Genomic DNA, 25,384 nt, shown 5'->3' on the forward strand with positions numbered 1-25,384 from the left:
GATTATGGATAGAATCATCATTCTACCAATTCTGTCATGTAAAGTATTTGTACTTCAACTTGATGTTACCCACTAACGGCTACAGTTTCAATAAAGTTATAGTCAATATAATTTTACCATGACAAATTCTGGGAATAACAGCCTGTATGGCACTATCCTCAGTGGGTGCATCACAGAGTGAGGGAGCTTCCTTAAACTGATGTTTTCAACTAGATAGAATATTGGCAATTGAATGGCCAACGTAAAGAGAAATGAAAGGGATGCGATCAATGAGGAAAGGAAGAATCAAACCAATCAGAGTTAGCAAAAGGTGGGCGGATATCAAGAAGAAAATATTTGGAAACAGTTAAATAAAAATGTATCAATGGTCTGTTTCCATGGGAAAACACATTGGCCTGGATTTTGCAGTCAGCAACAAATGAACGGTGCTTGCCTTTCATTATGAATATAGTCATAGACAGGCTTTTTGTGGACTTTTGTGTGGCAATGCAAGGCAGAGAGCCATTCCAGCGTTGCGTCCTCTACAGAGGATCTGGGAGCTGTGTGAGCTGGTCAAGCAACAGCATCTCTCCTCAATGAATTAGATTGAAGAATCCTTACCCAGCTATGCAGGTCTTGAAATTTGCTCTAAGATGGGAACAGGGGAAGGGTGGCGATCTGGTAACATGCAGGAAGCGCGGAAGTAAATTCAGTGTGACTGTCAGTGGTCTTAACTGAGCCACTTCATTTGCATCTTACTTTTGGGTTTGGTGTCCAAGGCTCGGCAGAGGACATGATGAGGGCCATTTGATGTGATCTCAACTCCAGTATTTAAAGGATCAATATGGAGATGGAGTTTGCAACAAAGGAAGAGGAAGTTCAATAATTAAGCTGAGATGGGAAAAAGGCTGCACTGCATTTAAGTGACATCTCCCTTGATGTGGTGCAAGCGGCTGTGAGGAACCACAGAGGGATACTCTTTCACAGTATTGGGGGAACAAGCCCAACTGGTGAAACCAGGAAGATGTGGCTGGAGATGGCTCAAGAGGTAATCGGCACAAGCTTGGTGCTACCTTGATTTAGTGCAGGGCGTGCTATAATGACCTAACCAGGTCAGGAAAGAGGAGTACAATTGCGCATTCCCCTACATTCTGCTGTGCACATCCTATCCTCACTTGTTAAGCCCACTCCACATCACTCTTCACACCCAACTATTTTGCTCATGCATCCATCCTTCTATACACTTCCTTACCTCCCCATCCATCCATTCGCCACTCACCCTCAATTTCATGACTTTCCCTAATAGTGACCCTCACCAAATCCATCCAAAGATTGGGTGAACATATATACCATTACACTGTCTCATAGATAGGGCTGTTATTTCCCTTATTGTATGAGAAGAGAGCATAGAACCCAAGGGTTCATAGAACCATAAGTGTCCAGTTTACAAACGTAGACGAGGTGGCACTGGAGATCGGTGGTGTTTTGGCATTCCAGATTATTGGAGATGGGAAGCTCCCAGCTACGTGGTGATACAATTAACTATTAGTGACCACATATCATATGACGCTTGGTCATATTTTACTTGCTGTTGAAATCAAGTCAATATGATCACCTCCATAATGATAATTAGCAACATTTCTATATTGCCAATACTAATTTGCATCCGTCATCTCCTCTGGAGGTCCCCAGCATCACCACCACCATCCCTGGGTATGTCCTGTTCCACCGGCAGGACAGGCCCAGGAGAGGTGTTGGCACAGTGTTATACAGTCGGGAGGGCGTTGCCCTGGGAGTCCTGAACATCGACTTGGGACCCCATGAAGTCTCATGGCATCAGGTCAAGCATGGGCAAGGAAAGCTCCTGATTACCACATACCGCCCACCCTCAGCTGATGAATCAGTGGTCCTCCATGTTGAACACGACTTAGAGGAAGCACTGAGGATGGCAAGGGCGCAGAATACACTCAGGGTGGGGGACTTCAATGTTCATCACCAAGAGTGGCCCGGTAGCACCACTACTGACCGAGCTGGCTGAGTCCTAAAGGACATAGCTGCGAGACTGGGTCTGCGGCAGGTGGTGAGGGAACCAACAACAGGGAGAAACATACTTGACCTCATTCTCACCAACCTGCCTGCCGCAGGTGCATCTGTCCATGACAGCATCAGTAGGAGTGACCACGCATAGTCATTGTGGAGATGAAGTCCTACCTTCACATTGAGGATACCCTCCATCGTGTTGTGTGGCACTACCACCGTGCTACATTGGATAGATTTCGAACAGATCTAGCAACTCAAGACTGGGCATCCATGAGGTGCTGTGGGCCATCAGCAGCAGCAGAATTGTACTCAAACACAATCTGTAACCTCATGGCCTGGCATATCCCCCACTCTACCATTACCATCAAGCCAGGGGATCAACTCTAGTTCAATGAAGGGCATGCCAGGAGCAGCACCAGGCATACCTAAAAATGAGGTATAGTACTGGACTGCTTGCATACCAAACTGCATAAGCAGCAAGTGATAGACAGGGCTAAGCGATCCCACAACCAACTGATCAGATCTAAGCTCTGCAGTCCAGCCATATCCAGTCGTGAATGGTGGTGGACAATTAAACAACTCACTGGAGGAGGAGGCTCCACAAATATTCCCACCCTCAATGATAGAGGAGCCCAGCACATTAGTGCAAAAGATAAGGCTGAAGCATTTGCTGCAATCATCAGCCAGAAGTGCCAAGTGGATGATCCATCTCGGCCTCCTCTGGAGGTCCCCAGCATCATAGATGCCAGTCTTCAGCCAATTCGATTCACTCCACGTGATATCAAGAAACGGCTGAAGGCACTGGATACTGCAAAGGCTATGGGCCCTGACAATATTCCAGCAATAGTACTGAAGAGTTGTGCTCCAGAACTTGTTGCACCCCTAGCCAAGCTGTTCCAGTACAGTTACAACACTGGCATCTACCTGGCTATGTGGAAAATTGCCCAGTTATGTCCTGTACACAAAAAACAGGACAAATCCAACCTGGCCAATTACCACCCCATTAGTCTACTCTCCATCATCAGTAAAGTAATGGAAGGGGTCATCAACAGTGCTATCAAGCGGCATTTGCTTAGCAATAACCTGCTCATTGACGCCCAGTTTGGGTTCTGCCAGGGTCACTCAGCTCCTGACCTCATTACAGCCTTGGTTCAAACATAGGCAGAAGAGCTGAACTCCCAAGGTAAGGTGAGAGTGACTGCCCTTGACATCAAGGCTGCATTTGACAGAGTGTGGCATCGAGGAGCCCTAGCAAAACTGAAGTCAATGGGAATCAGTAGGAAAACTCTCCACAGGTTGGAGTCATACCTAGCACAAAGGAAGATGGTTGTGGTTGTTGGAGGTCAGTCATCTCAACTCCAGGACATCATCGCAGGAGTTCCTCAGGATAGTGTCCTAGGCCCAACCATCTTCAGCTGCTTCATCAATGACCTTCCTTCCATCATAAGGTCAGAAGTGGGGATGTTGGCTGATGATTGCACGATGTTCAGCACCATTCATGACTCCTTAGATACAGAAGCTGTCCATGTCCAAATGCAGCAAGACCTAGACAATATCCAGGCTTGGGCTGACAAATGGCAAGTAACATTCACGCCACACGAGTGTCGGGCAATGACCATCTCCAACAAGAGAGAATCCAACCATCGCCCCTTGATGTTCAATGGCATTACCATCACTGAATTCCCCACTATCAACATCCTAGGGGTTAGCATTGACCAGAAACTGAACTGGACTAGCCATATAAATACTGTGGCTACAAGAGCAGGTCAGAGGCTAGGAATCGTGCGACGAGTAACCCACCTCCCGACTCCTCAAAGCCTGTCCACCATCTACAAGGCACAAGTCAGGAGTGTGATGGAATACTCTCCACTTGTCTGGATGAGCGCAACTCCCCCAACGCACAAGAAGCTTGACACCCTTCAAGACAAAGCAGCCCGCTGGATTGGGACCACATCCACAAACATTCACTCCCTCTACAACCGACGCAACCATCTACAAGATACATTGCAGGAATTCACCAAGGTTCCTTCGACAGCACCTTCCAAACCCATGACCGCTACCATCTAGAAGGATAAAGGCAGCAGATAGGTGGGAAAACCAACACCTGGAAGTTCCCCTCCAAGTCACTCACCATCCTGACTTGGAAATATATCACCATTCCTTCACTATTGCTGGGTCAAAATCCTGGAACTCCCTTCCTTCCTAACAGCACTGTGGGTGTACCTACTCCACATGGACTGCAGTGGCTCAAGAAGGCAGCTCTCCACCACCTTCTCAAGGGCAGCTAGGAATGAGCAATAAATGCTGGCCCAGCCAGCGAAGCCCACATCCCACGAATGAATAAAAAAAAGTAACATTCGTGCCACACAAGTGCCAGGCAATGACCATCTCCAACAAGAGAGAATCTAACCACCGCTCCTTGGTATTCATCGCTGAATTCCCAATATCCTGGGGGGACCATTGACCAGAAACTGAACTGGACTAGCCAATAAATACTGTAGTTACAGCAGCAGGTCAGAGGCTAGGAAACCTGCAGCAAGTAACTCATCTCCTGACTCCCCAAAGCCAGTCCTCCATCTTGAAGGCACAAGTCAGGAGTGTGATGGAATACTCTGCACTTGCCTGGTTGAGTGTAGCTGCAAACTTGACACCTTCCAGTGTTATGTCCAAACACATGTCCTTTTGATAGTCTGCATACAGTCTTTGTGTTTCATCCGGTTTTGGTTCCATCACAATAAGTGCACTCCAGTTACTGCAGCTAGACTCAATGATGTCATTTTGAAGCATGAATTCAATTTTTTTCTGTACTTGTGATAACTTTGCCAGATTTAATCTATAAGGATGTTACCTTATCGAAGACGAAACTTCTACATACACATCATGTATAGCTAAATTTGTCCTCCCCAGCTTATTCCCACAAATAGCTTTGTGTGACTGCAATAACTTCTCCAAACCACTTTGACACTTGCTTGGAAGGTAACTCAATGTTACATTTAAATTTTCAAGTACCCGCTCATTATCCAATTTGGTTAGAGGAAAATCTATTTCAGAATCCTTTATTTCTACCTTTCTCTTTATCTACCACCACTAATACTTCCTTTTGGTCTTCTTCCCTGCCAAAGTACTTTTTAAGCATATTTACATGACACACCCTCTGCTTCTTTCTTCTATTTGGAGTATTTATTAAATAATTTACTTCACTCTTTTCAAATTTTTTTTCTTTTCAAATCTGTAAGGCCCACTAAACCTTGCCTTTAATGAGTCACCCAGTACTGGTGACAGAATTAGCATTTTTATACCAGCAACAAAACGATGAGCCGTAGCTTTGCTGTCTGCCTTCACTTTCATGACTTGCTCTGATATCTTTAAATGTTCCTTAGCCAACTCACATGCTCTGAGCAATCTCTCTCTGAAGTTTGTTACATAATCCAGGAGATTAGTTTCTGAATTTTGACCCACCAATTTCTCACAAATCAAATTCAGTGGTCCTCTTACCTCATGACCATAGACTAATTCAGGAGGACTAAATCCAGTCGATGCATTAAGGAGCATCCCTAATAGTAAATAACAGGAATGGAATTCCCCTAACCCAATCCTATGGATAGTCCTGACTATATGCCCTCATCATATGGCAGAAATGGGGGGGGGGGGGGGGGGAGGTTGTGCGGGGGCAGGTGCGAATCCGATTGGGGCCGCGCCACCATTTTACGTGGGCAGGCCAATTAAGGCCCGCCCAGCGTGTCACTTGCCTGGAAGTGCTGTGTGGGCGGGGGATTCCCTGAGTTGGGGCCTGTGCTCTTTCGTGCACATGCGTGAAAGAGCGCAGAAATCTCCCTGAGGCACAGAGGATTTGTTTCAGTTTTGAACATCTAAATAAAGAAATTAAAAACTTTTAAAACATGTCCCCTCATGTGACAGTGTCACATGAGCGGGGACATGTCAATGAAATTTAAAAAAATATTTTATTGAATTTTAAAACACACCATGAAACCTCATCCTGCCCGTGGATGAGGTTCGATGAAAAATGCGAAGGCCGCCTGGGCTCTTCGCCTGCCTGCCAACCTTGAGGTTGGATGGGCAGCTCATTTAATTATTTCAATTAGTTTTTAACAGGCCTTAATAGGCCTTTGACAGTTTGACGGGTACGCAGCCGAGTTGGTTTTGCGCCCACTGAACTGAAAATCTAAATGATGCGCGGTGAAGTCGGGACCCCCGCCCGACATCACCGCGGGTCATCTTACACGCCAGTGAGCGGGCCCTGCCCCTGCTCGCCGACCTGAAAATTCTACGCCTAGTTTTTAAAGTTTGATGCTATCTTTCCAAAGCTCCTTGTGATTCAGGATGGTAAGCTGTTGACTTAAACTGTTTTATCCTCAAACTGTTCATTACTACCTTAAACAGCAGTGACATGAAATTTGAATCCTGATATGATTGTATTTCTTTTGGTGAACCATATCTTGTAAAAAAAAAAATTTAAGTCAACTCTTCCACAATTCTCTTTGCTGTAATATTTCTTAAAGGTATCGCTTTAAGAAACCTTGCAGACACATCCATTATTGTCAGTAAGTACTGATTCCCACTTTTAGTCTTAGGGAGGGGTTCTACACAATCAATCATGACCCTAGTAGGAGGTTCTTCAAATGCTGGAGTTGGAATTAAAGGTACCGGCTTAATCATTGCTTGTGGTTTCCCTATCAACTGACATGTGTGACATGTTCTCCAGAATTTGACTACATCTCTATGCAATCCAGGCCAATAAAAATGTTTTTGTATTTTCGCCTGTGTCTTTCTAATTCCTAAATGTCCCCCCATTGGAATTTCATGAGCTTTTTTTAGATTCTCATTTCTATATCTAAATGGTATAACAATATGATGCACTCCTTCCAGCTTTCTTCTGCTGAAACATGATAAGGCCACCATTTTATCTTTAAAACATTACCCTTAAGGTAATAACATCCCGGAATACATTCTGTTTCTGAATGAGCTGTCTGATATAACTGTCTTACTTGTGTATCCTTTTTCTGTAACTCCACTAACTGCCTTGAGATAAATACCTCAGCTGCATTTTCCTCCATTGTTTCTTCCTGAACAATTTTATCAAAAACAGTGTCAGCTAATTGGACTTCCACACCTTCCCCCTGCCTTTTAAATTCCTGTTCTTCCTGTTTCAACCTGTGAGCCTGTGATCTTGTTACCACACAACTGAAAACACTCCAGAATGCTCTTTCTGCAACACTTCTGTTGAAAACACCTCTACAGATTGCTCAACTACCATAGGCATCACCCACATCTGGGACCTAGCTATATCATTACCTAAAATAAATTGAATCCGTGCAATGGGCAATTTTTCCACTACTCCAATAATCACTTGACTTGTTTTCCACTTACTCTTTAAATTTACCTTCTACAAAGGAATGGTTTAACATCTCTATGAACCCCACTTATTATCACCTGTTCCTGCAATACTCTCTTTGAACAACAAATGTCACTATCCCATAACATTAAGGATTGACTAGCCCCGGTGTCTCTTAAAATTTTAATATCTTTACCTACTCCACCCTGTACACATGGAAAGACTTCCTCTTCACATACAAAATCTTCAAAAATTTCTGCAACCTGATCCTCAGAACTCCCTTGGGTAAATTGTGAACACATGCCCACTTCTTTACCTATCACTGATTCTTCCTGTTTTATCTGTATACAAACCACTGGTTTTTCCTGTGCCTGGACCTCAGAACCCACAGTACTTTTGCTTCCAGAACTTTTCTGCACCCCAGTAATCCCAACAGATTTTCTCTGTAATTTCCAACACACTGACTTCGTGTGCCCAACTTTTTTTACAATGAAAACACCTCAATTTTTGAGTGTCGCTTCTACCCTCAGCACCTTCCTTTTTATTCTGAGAAAAAACTTCCTGGGAATTTCCACTTATTCCTCTTCCCTGACCACCCACCTTCCTTTCATCTTCCCACTTTCTATTCTTCTCTGATTTAAAAGGGTGACAAATAAAGGTTTAGACCTATGAGCTAACTGATAATCATCAGCTATCTTTGCTGATTGTCTTACCTTTTCAACCCTCTGTTCCTCCACATGAATTCTCACTACTGAAGGAATTGAATCTTTAAATTCTTCCAAAAGAATTACTTGTATAAGAGCTGCACATGTTGTCTGTATTTTTAATGTCCGTATCCACCGGTCAAAATTACTTTGTTTTACTCTTTCAAATAAATTTGCCCAGGCTGTTTTCTCATATTCCTAAATTTATGCCTGTATACCTCAGGAACCAACTCATATGCACTCAAAATAGCCTTTATTATCACATCATCGTTCACTGACATTTCTTCTGAAGCATAAACTTCATGTGCTTTACCCACCAACCTCGATTGTAACAACCATGCCCAGTTTTCCTGTGGCCATTTCATCTGTTTAGCTATTTTCTCAAATGAAATAAAGAATGCTTCAACATCTCTTTCTTCAAACTTTGGAAGAGCTTGTACAAATTTAAAGATCTCCCCACTGGGTTCTGATCTGGAAAGAAGTCCTTCCGCACCGTTTGGTGTCTCTTTTTTAACTGCCAGCATTTTAAGCTGGAATTCTCTATTGCTCTTTTTCTCTTTCCTCCTTTTCTAACCTTGCCATTTCTAATTCCCTTTCCTGTTTTCTTTCTTTCTCTCTCCTGCCTTTCTGCCTGTTCCATTTGGAATGCCCTTTCTCTTTCCTTTTCTTTTTCTTTCTCTGCCCTTTCTTTTTCTGTTGCCTCTAGTTACAATTTTTTCGTTTCCAACTGAAGTCTCACTACTTCCAGCTGTGACTCACTATTGGCAGGCATCCCTTCCAACTTTAAATGTTGTGCTATCACTTCAACAATGTCTGCTTTCTTGGCCCCTACAGGTAACCTCAACTGCAACTTATCTGCCAACTTTGTTAACTTACCCTTAGATTCATTTTGTTACCCAATCAGAGTTATATCTTCTACCCCCACAAAAGTTTTAGCCATGGATACAGCCACTTTTGCAGTCTCATCACTTTGAATTCAGGAATTGGTATGAGGTAATTTTAATTGCGTCTTGTACTTGTAACCTAAGATTCACCAACTCCAAACCAATTAAGGAATTTCAAATAAATCCTGCAAAGCGCCCCCAATTTTGTTATGGCACAGCAGATGGTAAATGCTGAGCTGCTCAAATCTCTGAGGGAAACTTAAAACAGCTGCCACAACTGTTTTGTAGTTTGTATTTTATTTAGAGATGCGTGCCTTGAATTCAGTAGTAATAGGTTCACCCAGTCTTAGAGGTTTCTTACAAAATTAAATTAAAGATTTATTAATAAAAGAAAAGATTTTAAGCACATACGTAGGTCTACAAATTACTACTATAATAACTCCTAAATCCTCTAATTAATCTGGCTCCCAGTTACACCTCCATTAAGGTAACAGTAAAAACAAATAGATTTAAACAGATCCAGGCAAGGCACACAATACCCTGGATAGTGATATTCAAAGTGAGTTTTCTTAGCTTCGGTTCCTGTGGACACCAACTTGACGCACAGAGGCTGGAGGCTTTTCACACTTGTGTTAGATCTTAGAATGTCTTCTTCCTTACACATAACCTCATTTCCTTTATACATGTTTCTCTCTTTTAATGCAAATTCCATTGTTCCCATATGTTTTTGCAACTTTACTTTTCTCATAATATAAATCTTTTCATAGTACTAATTTTATCAGTAACCTTTGGGAAAAATAAACATATTGATTGACTTAGCTTCTTCTGGTTAAGCGTAAAATCTTACCATCTCTTTGAAATTCAAACTACCCTGGTTTATCTAAAAATGCAATTTCCTCACACCTCACATTCTAAAACTTCAACCATGTTTACGTATTTAGCATTTCAAACCTAGCTTCCTTTTTGATAACACAAAACCTCCAGAACAGCTGTCTCCTATTCAATGAAACCCTGCACACAAACACACACAAACTAATCCAAACCCCACTATTAATTCAGCTTTACAATAAATCACAACAATATTATGAAAATTATTATATTTTCATGACACCAGGACAAAGCAGCCCGTTTGATTGGCACCCCTTCCAAAAGCATTCATTCCCTCCACCACTGATGAACAATGGCAATAAGAGTATACCATCTACAAGATGCACTGCAGAAACTCACCAAGGATCCTTAGGCAGCACCTTCCAAACCCAAGGCTGCTACCACCTAGAAAGACAAGGGCGGCAGATACATGGGAACACCACCGCCTGGAAGTTCCCTTCCAAGCCACTCATCATCCTGACTTGGAAATATATCACCATTCCTTCACTGTGGCTGGGTCAAAATCCTGGAACTCCCTCCCCAGCAGCACTGTGGGCGCACCTACATCACATGGACTGCAGTGGTTCAAGAAGTAGCTCACTGCCGCTTCCTCAAGGGCAGTTAAGGATGAGCAATAAATGCTGGCCTAGCCAGGAATGCTCTCATCCTGTAAATGAATTTAAATAAATCTCTGACAGTCTTCATGCATGCAACAGAAGTTGATGGAGATTACTGATGATGATTCCTCAGAGGAGTTGAATCCTTCTAAGGGTGCACCATCACAGGACTCATGCAAATCATGCATCAGCTCAGATACTCGCACTTCAGTGTGACTAGTTAGAGAAACATTTGTGCTTTCACGTGGTGATTCACACCAGTGAACAAAAGCTCATGGTGGCGGCAGGTGTAGTTATCCATCCTTTTAGGTGAAGATGACCATGTCCATCATCTGGGGTGTTTGGTAGGATTCCAGTGAGTACATAGGAGACTGCTAAGACTGATCTGTGTCCTGAAGGTTCTGTTGCAAATAGGACTGGCTATTGCAGATGATTGAGTTTTGGACGAGCTGCTGTCTTCGGATTTTCTCTCCTTGCATTTTCTTCTGTGCCTCTGATAAGTGCTTGCTTTCAAAGGAGGCTGCAATTTTTTTTATTTGGTTGTGCCAGGTGCAATGATCCTGGGCGAGCTTCTCCCAGTACTCGAGGCCAATATAAAATCTCCTAAGCCACAGTGTCCTTGTCATGCTTCCTTTAACTGCCATGAGAGTGCACCTCAGACTCGAGCTGTCCATAGATTTGCTTTGGTAAGCGACAGACAGGCATTTTAGCTACATGACCAGCCCAACTCAGTTATGACAGACTCAATATGATGTGGATGCTTGGCATGCCAGCTTGGATGAACATCTCAGTGTCTGGTATTTTGTCCTGCCATCTAATCTTCAGAAGCTTCTGAAGGCAGCTCAAGTGAAAGTGCTTTTTTGGGGTGATGCTGGTACAGTCCAGGTTTTGCATGCGTAGAGCAGAGTGGGAAGGGCTATTGCTGTATAGACTTTCAGTTTGGTAGGCAGACTTACTCCTCATTCCAAATTGATGTTCAAAGTCTTCAGAAGGCTACACTTTTTTTTTGCAATTCCTGCATGTATCTTATCATTGATATAGACTGCAAGAGAGTCTATTACCGAGATAAATGAACTTATTCGCTGCTGACAGGTTCTGGTCATGGTCTGAAACATTAGGCTCAAGATAGGGCTTTTCTGGAGAAGGCTGGTACATTACTTCAGTCCTCTTCCTGCTGATTGTAAGGTCGAAGTTGTCACATGAATTGGAGAACAAGTCCATGTTGCATGTTCAGCTCAGATCTGGCAGCTAGTAAACAGTCATCAACAAATGGGAAATCGGGAATATGTGCGTGGAGACCTTGGTCTTTGCCTGGAGTCATCTCAGCTCACGCAGCTTCCCGTACATGTGATACCTGATTTCACCATCATGGAAGGCATGTCGGAGAAGAACATGCTGAAAAGGGCTGATGCTAGCATGCAGCCTGCTCAACTCCATTAGTGACTGGGAATGTGTCAGAAGATTCACCATCATCCATGACATGCACGAATATGCTGTCATGGATCTGTCGAATCATTGTTATGCATTTCTCAGTGCAGCCAAATTTCTTCATAAGAGACTTTCAGAGCTGCTTGTGTTGAAGGCCTTGGTCAGGTCAACAAATGTGGCTTAAAGATCCAGGTTCTGTTCTTAACATTTCTGCTGGAGCTGTTTAACTGCAAATACGTCAGTGATTCCTTGACCTTTTCTGAAAAAGAACTGACTCTCTGGCACATATCCTGGTTGAGATGTTACACTAAGAGGGTTCAGAAGGATTCTGGTAAAGATTTTGCCAACGATGGAGAGGAGTGAGATTCTTTTTTGATTGTCACAAGATTGGTGAGTTCCTTTTTGCTTCTACAGGTGGACATTAGAGGCATCTTTGTATTCATATGGGATGGTTCCTTGCTCCCACATAGACTGAAAGAGTTCAGTAATCTTCTTGACCAGGTATTGATTTGGGGTTCAGGCACCCTTGATGAGATTGTGGAAGGGTGCTCAAAGAGAGGGGCCTGAAGGTGTTGGGGTGGGTTGGGCAGCATTGCAGCAGCTACTGGAAAGTCACCCTAGTCAGACAGGCAGTGCCCAAGTGCCATGGGTATCATTTATTCAGGAGGAGAGACCTCCCAGCGAGGAGAACCTGAGGTTGGGGGAAATGTTAGACATACGGATCAAGACAGCAACAACTTCCTGGCCACCTGCAGGGACAGCCTTGAGATGGGGAGGTGGTAGAAGGCTGCAGAGGGGACTGCGAGCAGGGGCCAGTGGGGAGACGTAGGAAACCTGTGGCCCTTAATTTTTATGTCTTAGGTTCATTCCATAGGCCCACTGGAGACATGTGGCATCTCCCAATCAGCCGCACGTCTCTGCATCAAGGTAGTGATAGATGCTTTCTCCAGGAAGGCCAGCCAGTACATGGATTACTGAACCGATGTGGACAGTCAGACCAAGGAGAACCAGAGGATTGTGTTTTTGCAAGCCTTGGTCAGGTCCCCTTCCTGAGCTGAAAAACATATGAGAATTGGCATCTCCCTCTGCCTCAGAAGGAATTTTTGAGCCTGGCAGCCCCACCCCAGCGAAGTAGTCTTTGAACCTACCTTAACTGTATTTTTTACTCTGACCTTCCCTCTTCCATTCCCCTTATTCTTCTCTTCTGCCTACCCCCTCTTCCCCTTTTAATCTCCATTTTCTCCTTACCTTTTGCATCCTTTGCTTCTCCCCTTTTGCCTTTCTCTCCCTCCCTTCTTCTCTTCTATTTCCTCTTACCCCTTACCCCTTCTCCACTCACTCTTTGAGCCTTTTCCTTTCCCATCTTCCTCACCGCTTGTTCCTGTCCCTCCCTTCCCCTTTGTTCCCACTCCTCCCTTTTTCTTTAAGGCAGTCTTGGTTTTAAAATACAACTAAGTTGTAAGACTTTTCATGTCACCAGTAATCATGATCTGTGCCTGTCACATGACTACAATCTTGTAACTGACTTCTGTGAAAGGCCAATCAGCTTACAATTGACATTCAGTGCAATAGTACACACTCAAGGCTTGCAATCTGAACAATACTGCATTCAAAAAAGCAGTCCTTGGCATTCTGTGTGCATTTAGAATTTTTTTTTTATCTCCACTGTTTCTCAACTCTGGCTGCAACAGGGCACATACAATTGTACTATTTTCTAACATAGGGGAATAGGTCAGTTGGACAGTGACCTTTGCTGTTGCAATTCTTAATCAATCTGAATTCCTACTGGCTCTCACATAACTATAGTATATATATATATATATTATAGTCAGTAATCACATTTACCTAGAGTAATATTAAAACAGCATTGCATTTGGAAAGCATTTTGGTAATGAAGCCTGGGTTTCATTTTAGTGCTCCATTTCTCTTGTAGACTGAAACATTACAACTTAATCTCCTGCATTGCCTTCAGAGGGACGCTGAAAATCTTGTTTCCTTCAGTTGTTCCAAAATAATTTTATTTTTCTCAAGTTTAATCAGCAGCTGCCACATCTTAACTTTAAGGCCCCCAGCTTCAGTCATTCTTTATCTAGTGATATTCTATCTCTTTTGATCTCCTATGGAACTCTAACATCTCCTCTAGCTTTAACTGCCCCAAAGAAGCTTGCTTTATTTTTGATGCCTAGCATTTCTTCCCTCAACCACAATTAACTCCTTATAAAGCCAAGGTTTGTTGAGACTTGAATGCAGCTCCAGTATATGGGGAAGCTATTCTAACAATGCTCCCATACTTATATAAGATATAAGAAAAAGATTGTCACCTGAAAGGTACACTCTATCTCATCTCCAACCTTTAACTTCATCTCTATTGCAAACATTTTTGTATCAACACTGCTATGATTACCTATACTTGTTGCTCGTTGTTTCCAATGTAAAACGCCTTGGTGTACTTTACTACGTTAAAGTTACCAAATTAGTGCAAATTGTTATTGTTAATCTAATGCTCTAAAAATTGCATTTTAGTAACCCTTTATCCTCTTTGTGTTAAAACAAGACTCCTCTCACAGTCTACTACTCAACTTGTTTTTTCCCAGATTCACAAAACTATGAAACTTATTTGTTTTAGTATTTTGTTGTTCTTATAAGTGCTTCATATAAGATTATATCAGGAATGAAGAGGGACTAGAGAAACTAGAGTTCTTCTTACAACAGAGAAAGTTAAGAAGAGGGCTGATGAAAGTTTTAAGCCGAATAGGGAAATGTATTTCCACTCATTGCTGACTTGGGAACTGGAGGGCATAAATATAAGATCATCATCAAATGAAGAAAGGAAGTGGTAAAGCATTTTTATATATATGCAGAGGATTGTTAGGAAAATAATGTATTACTAGTGGTGGAAACAGAATCCATAATCCTACTTAAAAGAAATTTGATTAATATTTGAAAAAGAATAAAAAGATATGGGGTAAAATCCAGGGAATAGGACTAGTGCACTAATTCTTCCAGAGGGCTGGAAAGTGCAATGGTCTGAATAGCTTCCTTTTGTTGCTGTAAGATTCATTATGTATCTGTCTTTTCCTTTTTTCATGTTTGTTGATGAACTGCATTAAGAGCATTAACACAAAAAATTACTCAATTTACAAAATACAGAACTGGAGCTAGATCAAGAACAGAACTCCTGTGCACATGGGATTGTTGTAAAATTTTTGTACAAATCTGGTTCCAAAAATAACATTTGTTGAGATGAAGTAACTGCCAAATAAGATAATGGAAGAATAATTAAGGTTCAGTCCTATCTAAAAAGGAAAATAACTTTTACCGCATAATACATAAAAAGCTTGCATTTATGTGGTAACATGATGTAAACTTTAACCTGCATACACCTAAACCACCACATGCTTCATTCATTCTTCACAATATTACTTCATCTTTTTTCAAATATCTTTCTTAGTTCTTCATTCTAACTCCTCACCATAGATATTTTTACTTGTTTAATGTGAAAATCGACATGCAATTTGTTGAATGCCAAGGACACAAACATTGGATTCAATGTTCTGACCACTCTCATTTCCTGTTGAGATGTTGAATCTAGCTATTTTTGACGTTTATTAATAATACTACTAACTGACTAGGTAAATGAGCTCATCCAAAACTCCTGCTGCCCTTATCCTAACACGCACCAAGTCTCATTCACCCATTACCCCTGTGCTCCCTAGTCTATGTTGACTTCTGTTCTGGCAAAGACTCCATTTTAAAATTCTCATCTTTGTTTTCAAATCCATCCATAGCCTTGCCCCTCCTTATCTCTGTAACCTCCTCAAGCTCTACAACCCAAAATTTCTGTGCTCTTCCGATTCTGGCCTCCTGCACATTTCCTATTTTAATCTTTGTAACATTGGTAGCTGTGCCACTCTCTTTTCCTTTAAGGTGCTCTTTGAAACCTACCTCTTTGACCAAGCTTTTATCTCCCTATATGGTTCAGTATCAATTTTTTTTTGTTTGGGTCAATCATGGGATTCCAGTTTGCCTAGCATGACGATAACATGGTTCTTTGTTAACAGAAAATTCAGGGTAAATTGCAATATAGTGACATTTTAGAACCTCTCAGACTGGATTTACCCGATAGTCATATTGTTAATAATCAGTTGGCTGAGAAACCCTGGGCAGAATATTACGCTTGGCATGCGGGCACGCGCATGACATGCCTGAGCATAAAATGATGCACGATGACATCAGGCATGCGTCCCCACGTCATCGCGCAGCCTCATTATATTTCATTCGGTGGGCGCACGTCGGAGTCAGCTGCACGCCCGATGATAATTGAAAGGTCTATTAAGGCCATTAACAATCTAATTAAAATTTACGCTGCCCGTCCAACCTAACAGTTGGTGGGCAGGTGAAAAGTCTAAGCGACCTTTACATTTTTTAGGAAACCTCATCCATGAGCGGGATGAGGTTTCCTGAAGCAAATAAACATTAAATAAAAACTTTATTTTTGAATTAAAAACATGACCCAGCTCATGTGACAGAGTCACATAAGGGCACATGTTTTTAAAAATTTTTATTCTCGTCATTATTTTTTTTTACACAGCGCTTCAGTCTCCCTGAGACAGCTCTGTGCTTCCTCCTCCTGCCCGCATAGGCAACGCTGAGCACTGCCACTCATGATCCACGCAGGGCGGGCCTTAATTGGCCCGCCTGCATGAAATCGCGGTGTGGAGCCGATTGTTGGCTTCCCAACCTCCCCTGCCCACCCCCGGCAAACTCACACACCAACAGCAAAATCCTGCCCCCGTGTTAAAGTCACATCAGCAGTAAATGTAAATAGGCAGCCCAAGTACTACTCACTTAAATAATTGGATTGCAAAATATTTGAAAATGCCAAATTGGAATTATTATATTGCATCATCTGTTTCACATGGAAGTAGAAGCCAAAGTGTTAGTATTTCTAGCTTCTTTAAAAAAAAAGACTTCTAATTCTGCTTTAGAATTATTAGTCGTTGACAGAAATTAATTTAATAGAGTCAAGGACAGACTTCTCTCACCTTTGTCCCTGCCAAAATGGTAGGACTATTAGTGGATCAGAAACTCGCTGAACTCTTCAGTGGGCTTTCCCAAAGCTCTTTAACCGAACTATAGCATTAATATACTGTTTCCATGTTCCCCGACCAAGCAGGGAGACAGGTGGGATGACATGTCAATTCTTTCAAAGGAAGACTTTCTAATTAAAGGGACTACAATGTGGGTTACAATGGCTCACCTACACATGGATTTCTGGGACTGCAGCAACCACAGGAATAGAGAGGTGACCTGGGAAGGGTGCTACCCAGGTCTCTCACTCTTACCTGGAGGTCCTGCAGCAGAATCTAAGGGACTGAAGTGGGGAGATTCTTCCCAAGGACAGTTGGAAGAGGACAACCTCTCCAACCATGTAGGCATGGATGGGAATGGCTGAGGAAATCAGCAGAATTGTGGTTCCTTCAAACTGGAGACAGTCCGCCAGGGACCTCAGCAGTGTGGGAAAGGAAAGTAGTGTAACAATTTCAGGTGCCAAGCCCTAAACTCTGACTTTTCCAGCATTCTCCTGCATAGCACTCCTCAGAACAACATACCTTACAGCTGCACCCATTTCTCTCTTTCTCCAGGCACCCCACATCCCCATCTGAGCAAGCAATGTTTATGTTCACGCTCATCTTATTGCTCTCTTGTTCCCATGTTTTAAATTCATCCTCTACAAATGTTGCCCTTCCCTGCTACCCACACAAGTCATTGCTGACACTTAACTCTCTGCTTTCTTTCCTTGCAAGCACACAACAGAGACCTGTGGGTGGCCTTCCAGTGAGTGGCACCTTGATGGCCTCTGGCAGTGCATGACCACCTGCTCAACTGGGAAGGAGGTCTTGTTCCAGGAGGCTGCAGCTGTCAGCAACAATTGAGGCACTGGTGCTCACACCTGTTGAGAGAACGAATCCTCTGCCTATAGACCTTGCATTGGAGATCTCACCTCCTTGGAGTTGGATCTCTGTGTCCATCTCCTCTCTCCTTTGGAGCTGCAAGTAACTGAGGAGAAGGTTGCTGCTGGTGCTATTGGTGTATCTGCTGCTGTTCCTCTTGCTCTTTGTCAGAGGTGCAAGCTAGAGCTGTATGAGCTACTCACATGCCATGGTGAAGGCTGGCAGCGGGGAAGAAAAGCTGAAGGTGAATGAAGTGAATTCCAAGAAGTAGGTAATCACCCATCAAGCACTGACATTCTTTCACCTCTCCATGGCTTCAGCTCTTCAGTTTCATTGATCAAACGCTTCCCAGCCAGTGTGTTTCACTGAAGTTGCACTTCCGCCGTGCACTCACCTTGTGGACCCTGGCGAGTTCCACACAGCTTGGGAAATCAGTTCACTGCCTGTTAAATGCAAAATCCTTGGTTAAAACAGAACTTAATTGCTCATTATAAATAGTTAAAGCCTTACCCAACAGCTGCACGCTTAACTCCCCGCATGCACCCATATATGCCCCCTGTGCCTGTCAAAATTCCCCTTCCCTAACCCTGCTCCCCACCAGATTGTTACCAAGTATTTCATCAAATGGAATCGATGTCAGTAGTCTTGCTGTACAGCAGAACTCAGAACAAAGAATGTTGAATTTTTTGGTAAACTCAGATGAACCAGACATTAATTTTGTACTGCTTATCTCTGAAATGGCTTGGCCTTGCTTCAACTCTTGGCCAATACAGAAGCTGGGTCTGCAGGCCATTCATGTAAATCTTGCACTCAAAGTGTAGACAAAGTATATTCATTTTCTCCCTGCTTATCTTTGTCACTGTATGACAATACTTGAGTGAAGAAATGTATAAGAGAAAAATATACTTATGCACTTCCACATCAAACTTGGGTACGTATAGTTATTTTGGGATTTATTTAGTTCCCAGTCCTGCATACAACCACATGCAGGTGGGATGATAACCATTTTTCATGAACTGCCAGAAATTTGTGCTTTGAATCATTTAAAAGGTGTGATACCTATTTTCTTAGCAAACAAGTTACCTGTAATAAGGAGTTAGATAAAATACTGAGAAGGAAATATTTATCAGAAATGTTGCACGACAGCAAGAAAAATAATGTATTGGAAGAATGAGTTGATAATTAAATGTTTTGGTTGTTGAATTAAAGTCTTTGTTGATATGTAAATTAATTTATAATACTGAACTGCTTTTGAAACCAGCTTTGTAAATGTGTCATTTTATTCTCCTATTTTTAAACATTATAAGATAACTTAATCAGCAAGAGGGAAAATATTGTGATTAAGCAGTGAGCTGTCCCAAATTTTTCTTCCTAAACTGATAATGTATCCGTTTTACAACAGTCAGTTGTTTCACCTGCCCGTGGCTCAGTTGAGGCTCAAAGTGGGAAAATAATGCCCAATTAAAGCCTCACCCTGTTGCTGCTCCAATTTAACAGGTGGTGGGAGAAGTCTGCCCAACATGTAGCCTGGCAGGAATCTTGTGACTGCTAGTTGGTGAAAGGGGTGGTGCCTCCATCCCAGGCCCCCATGATGTTTGGAGGCTCTCCTCAACAGTTTTCTCTCCCCACATCCATCCTATATCCCCCCCACTGACCCTGTCCTGTCCAACATGTCCCATTATCCCTCCTTGCCAGGCTTGCCAATCTGGCCCCAGCAAGATCCTGGACTTACCTGGTTTAGGAACATCCACATCTTCCTCCCGAGTCTCCTGCAATACCAACAGTGGCAACCGATCCTGGTGTGGCGCAGGGGTGCTGGCCTCTGATTAGCTGGCAGCTCTATTAGGAGGGATTTCCCCTTGGATGCAGATGGACATCATTCCTCATACTAATTACAGGGAAATCGCCTCAAAAATTACAGTGCAGACGGGCTCACCCCCAAAATTTACGCTTGTGTGAGCTCACCCTCAGTGATGGTGTGTTTCAGTTCACTCAAGGAATTCGAATTGCTGTGACAACATGCACTTTTACGTGCATGTTGTAGTCTGGAGCTACGGATAGTGATGGTAGGAGCTCCAATTTCTTTCCATCACATGGCTGACCAGGAATCTCTCCCACTCCCACATGCCATTGGCATGTGTTGGAAAGAATTGCAGTTTGATACTCAGCCTGTTTGGCCACATACCTTTGGAACATACCTTCCTTTGCCATCTAGTCCTGGCGGGGGGGGGGACTTGTACCCAGAGCTTCTGGCTCAGAGGTAGGAACGCTGCCCACTGCACAACAAGACCTACCAGCCTCAGCAAATAATTCAGCCCACCCAATCTATTCATTTTTTTTCAGCTAAATAAAGTGGGATTTGATGTAAATAGCAAGTAAATAACAGGTAGACTTGACTAAGAAGAGCTATTTCAGGTTGTTGAATTGTAGTTGGAAGATAGTCGTACTCTGAAACTATTATTAGCAAACAATATGGACAGGACTTTGAGGTCGTCAGGTGGTTGTGGTGGACGGGTTCGGGAGCGGCCGGGAAATGGCCCGCTGCCCGTGATCAGCCCCCCACCACGATTTCACACTGGCTGGCCAAATAACGGCCAGCCAGCGTGAAACACACGCTGAAAGGCTCAGTGCTGTTGGCGTGGGAGCGGGAGGAGGGCAAGCGCTGAAGTCAGCGTGGGTGCGGGGGAGTGTGCAACAAAAGCTCCCTGAAAGCAGGGAGCTGCCTCAGGGAGCTGAACAATTTAAAACCATGAAATAAAGCTTTGAGAATGCAGACAAAAACTTCCACACATCAGACTCACTCACGTGAAAATATAGATCATAAAAATTCTGTCCAAACATTTTTAATTAATATCTGAACCCTCATCCTGCTCTTGGATGAGGTTTCCTGAAAAATGCAAAAGCTACCTGGCCGATTCACCCGCCCGCCAACCATAACGTTAGACAGGCAGCGAAAAATCACATTTAATTAATACATTAATGCTCTTAACAGGCCTCTTAATTGTCGGTGGGCACGCTGCCGACTCTTGCGCACGCTGAGCCAAAAGATCGTGCCCTATGTGCAGTTCAGTACAAACTAAGAGTAGAAATCGTTTTGCCTTGTAATAATAATGTTGCAATATAACATGCATTTTGTTAGGAAAAATACTCCTTGGAAAATTAAGAGAATAAATGGGGTAGAGGAGCAAAGGGATCCAGGGGTATAGATTCACGTATCACTAAATGTAGCAACACAGGTTAATATGGTGGTCAAAAAAACAAACAGCAGGGTGGTACGTTTCTGGAGGAATTAAATTGGAAAGCAGAGAAGTTATGCTAAATTTGTATAGAACTTTGGTTAGACCGCACTTTGAGTGCTGTATATAGTTCTGATCTCCATATTATAAAATGGATATAGAGGTACTGGCAAATGTGCAAAAGGGACATTCAAGGATGTCAGAACTGAGAGGTTATACTTATCAGCAAAGATTTAACAGGTTGGACTCTTTCCTCTAGAAAAGAAAAAGACCAGGTTACCTGATCGAAGTCCTTAAGATCACGAAAAGGTTTGATATTGTAGATATAGAAAATATATTTCCACTTGTTGGGGAGACCAAAACCAGGGGCCATAACTATAAGATATACAACTATACTAAGTACAGTAAGGAATTCAAAAGAAATGTCTTTATCCAGAAAATATTTAGAGTGTAGAGCTCCCTAGAACAAGGAAAAGTTGAAGAGAATAGTGTAGACTCATTTAAATGGAAGCTTGATGAACACATTAGAGAGAAAGAATAGAAGATTATGTTTATAGGGTAGAAGAAATAGGATGGAAGAAATTTCATGTGGAGTATAAACATTGGCATGAACTGGTTGAGTTGAATGACCTGTGTTGTACTGTACATTCTGTGTAATTCTACACAGAGTACTATGGTAATAGGCATATTACACTCTTGTAACAAGTTAAGATTTAAATTAACATTTTTGCATTGTACTAAAAGGCTTCAAGCATTCCTTTTAGATGTGTTTTGCTTTATATTTGTTTTAGCTTTGGAACAACAATGTGATGAACATCGTAAACGAGCCAAAGAATTAAAGCACAAATCCCAGCACCTAAACAATGTTCTCATGACCTTGACTCCAATTGCAGCAGCACCTCCTTCAAAACGGCCTCGCCTTACAAGAGCAACATCAGGACCAGCAACAGTGGCGGCTCATATGGTCACAACATCACAATCAGGCCAGATTACGTTGGCTTCTGGAGTGCCTCTGTCTCAGCTAACAAATATAGGAAAAATGGCAACGTTATCCACCATTCCAGTCTCTGCAGTTGGCAAGATTTCACCACACACAGCAACATTTAATGCCACAGCTTCACCACTGATTGGAGGATACAGTGTTCTGGCATCTTCAAGCTCTGGGATACCTAATACAGTTGAGATCCACCCAGAGGCATCCAATCTGGCAGTCCTGAGCACGGCTGCCATCCAGGATGGTAACACAGTGTTGAAAGTAGTCAGCCCAATCCAGCTGTTCACTACAGTCCCTGGCCTCAATGCTGCACTCCATAACACTACCCAGATGGCATCTGTTGGAAGCACACTAATGGCTGTGCCATCTGCCGAAACCACCACATCAGCAGAAGGACACACCACTATACAGGTAACATCAATAAGTGAAGAACATGAACAGAAACCATAGCCTTTTGTTTTGTTTAAAAGCCTTGTTGCTACTGAATGTAACTTTTGAGAACAGTACAAGGATGGCTTCTGTTATGCTATGGTTAAACCTACACAGCGTCACCAAATGGTAATAATTGGTTAGAATGGAAACAGGAAAATCATGGAGCAGGAGCAAGTGTCTCAATTCTTTTTCAGACTTTGGCTTAAGTACAAAAATAAAGACATTTATCAGATATGCTTGGTAGAGTTGTTTATAATGCATTTTACAGAGCTTTTCTGCACTGTATTTTGTGTGCTTTAATACCTAATTACACTCAAAATGTTGTCTTGTGGTTGCTTTAAAAAATCTATAATTGACTATTAATGGCAGTTTTACTTTACAGTAGGTGCTCTCACTGTTTTCTAACAATTATTTTACTGTATTGTGCTGTTTGGATAATCACATGGTTAATATGGAGAATTTGTAAATATTTGGCTGTTGTAATTTGTTTACAACTCAATATTGTACAATCTGCATTGTATTTAGAATAAGGCTGGTACATGATTGCAAAGATTTAGGATTTTCTCACATATGAAAAGCAAACCAGGCAAATACAAACAAATGGGTACACTATAAGCAAGCTGATTTCTTTTTTAAAAAATGGATTTAAATACTATGTGTAAAAGAATTATTGCATTTGCGCTTTAGTGGCAGCCACAACATAAGGTACCATTTTTATTCATGGTGAAAGTGTGGTTATTTGAATGTATGAGCTATACAAAACAAAACTGGTGTAGTAGTGTTTCTATAGCAAGTTACACTTTTCACATCATATACCTTTTTTTACACTGCTGTATGTTTATTAAAATGATCAGATCAATACTTATAAGCTAAACTGGCGAAAAGAAGTGGATCAGAAATATTTTAATGTCACTGTTTTTCCTCTCTCCCCACATTAAGTTGAAACCATATATTCATGTTCAGCATCTTTGAGCTCCTAGTTTTTAAAGAAATTGTTCCCTGCGTTACAAGTGTGTGATCTTATTCTAGTCTATAAACACCATAATTTGAGAAATGTTTACAGTCTCTCAGCTGAACAGTATCCTAACTGTTTAAGTTTAGGGGTTCATCATATTTCCTTTCACACCAAAATTCAAACTTTTTTCCTGCCATTCTCAACAGTACACAAATAGCCATGAGATTAATGACCAGTCAGTTTATGATTGAAGGATAAAATGTTGAGCCAAATCCTTTGGCTGAAGATAGATTGCCTATACTCAGTTTTGTAGTACAGTAAGTGAAAATGTCTTTACGACTATTTTTTCACAATTGAAAAGATTTTCAATTCTTCCCTCGCCCTTTTATGAAGTCCTCTTGTGTCATTCACTTACTGCAGTTAAAACTGTGGGTGACTGATCACTTCCTGATTTGGCTCTTGAACTGTCTGCGGTGAGACACCTGAGAGCAGCATGTAATAAATTACCCTCAGATAGTGTTTTTTAGGGAATAGATTGCCCTGTACGCGTCATCTCTTCACAGTTACTGAGGCTGAGATTAGTAGCATACAGCAGGAAGATTGCTGGCACAAACCCATATTCCACCACAATGTATTGAATAACAGATAAACTGGGAATGAGTGATAAGATGATCTGGGTCTTTAATTTTGATCACATCAACTGAACCCTGAGATGACATTACAGTCTAGAACTCTTTTCCTGCTACCTTTTATTTTATATATACTGTCTGTATATGAATTTTCTGGGTAATGTAACAGTTTTGTGAGTTTTTAATCAGGGTTTGGTTGCAATTTTTTGTGAAGAGTACCAATGCTTCTGGCTGTTTTTCAGGAGTGTTCCATGTTCTTGTAATGTCAAGTGAACCTTCAAGAAAGGATATTTAACTCCTTTATGAAAATTATTTGTAATGAATGACAGGGAAATTCAATGTAATCTTTCAATATTTATCTATTTCTTTGTTAGGATTTTTTCTCTTTTTTTAAAAAAAACTGATCATTTTTAAGTGAAAAGTGAATCTGTTTAGTATAACTGCTGCAATTTGAATAAAGCTTTCATTTCTTACAGATTTCAAAATACATTTTGAAACACAAAGTAAAAGGGATCTTGAGTTGCATGTATGTAGCGCCTTATCATGTTGGACTATCTCAGAGTGCAATCTAGTTGATTCATTCATTTGGAGAGGGTGACAGGTAACAAGGTGGCCATCTCCCTTGAAGGACTCTTTCCTGATAAAGCACGAAGGGAAATTGTGTTGGTTAAATCTGACTGAAGATATTGGGAAATGAGAGACTGATGGTAAAGAAAGTGGGAAGTTATTGTACAAAATGTGAACACTCCAGAATCGAATAACTGTATGTGAAATTAGAATGTGAGCAAAACCATTTCAGCTGAAACTTACTTGGGGATCCTTTAAAGTTTTGTAAATAAAATAAAAAATGTGTAACATAGAAAATTTTTGCAAAATATCCATCGCATATTGGTTCTTGTTCTATATTTGTGCCTGTTGATTGATTTACATGCTGTTACTGTACTGTACTAGTTTGTCTGTGGCAAAAAAAAAGCCATTTTCCATTTTGTACAAACTTTTACGGCATAAATTGGGTATCTCAAAGTGTTGAAATAATAAAAACTTTATGTCTTGCTTTGAAAGAAATGCAGACTTTTTGGGGGCAAGACTAAGTGGATAGATAAATATATTTACTTGCTCATGTATGCCATTGCTCAGGATAAGCCAAAGAATAGGATTTTTAATGTAATGCCATGTAACACATAGGTCATATTTTGATTTTTTACTGGTGCCTTGGGGGATTGAATTCCCCAACTGTTCATTTTTCAACGAAAACAGTAAATGAATGACTATAATTTATGTTTATTCCTTTACCTATTTATTATTAATTAAT

At 41.7% G+C, this 25,384-nt stretch overlaps 1 protein-coding gene across 2 annotated transcripts in view; it reads left to right on the top strand.

Annotated features, from left to right (window-relative positions):
- Positions 1-25,137, top strand: part of gmeb2 (glucocorticoid modulatory element binding protein 2) — a 91,257-nt gene extending 66,120 nt beyond the window's left edge. For both annotated transcript variants that reach the window (XM_078555296.1, XM_078555297.1), the window contains one exon: positions 21,854-25,137. In XM_078555296.1, the coding sequence (XP_078411422.1) occupies positions 21,854-22,506 (653 nt within the window). In that variant the 3' untranslated portion in view covers positions 22,507-25,137. The remainder of the gene's footprint in view (positions 1-21,853) is intronic.
- Positions 25,138-25,384: the final 247 nt, after the last annotated feature.

The sequence above is a fragment of the Cetorhinus maximus genome, chromosome 13 (assembly GCF_964194155.1).
Source record: "Cetorhinus maximus chromosome 13, sCetMax3.hap1.1, whole genome shotgun sequence".
NCBI lineage: Eukaryota > Metazoa > Chordata > Chondrichthyes > Lamniformes > Cetorhinidae > Cetorhinus > Cetorhinus maximus.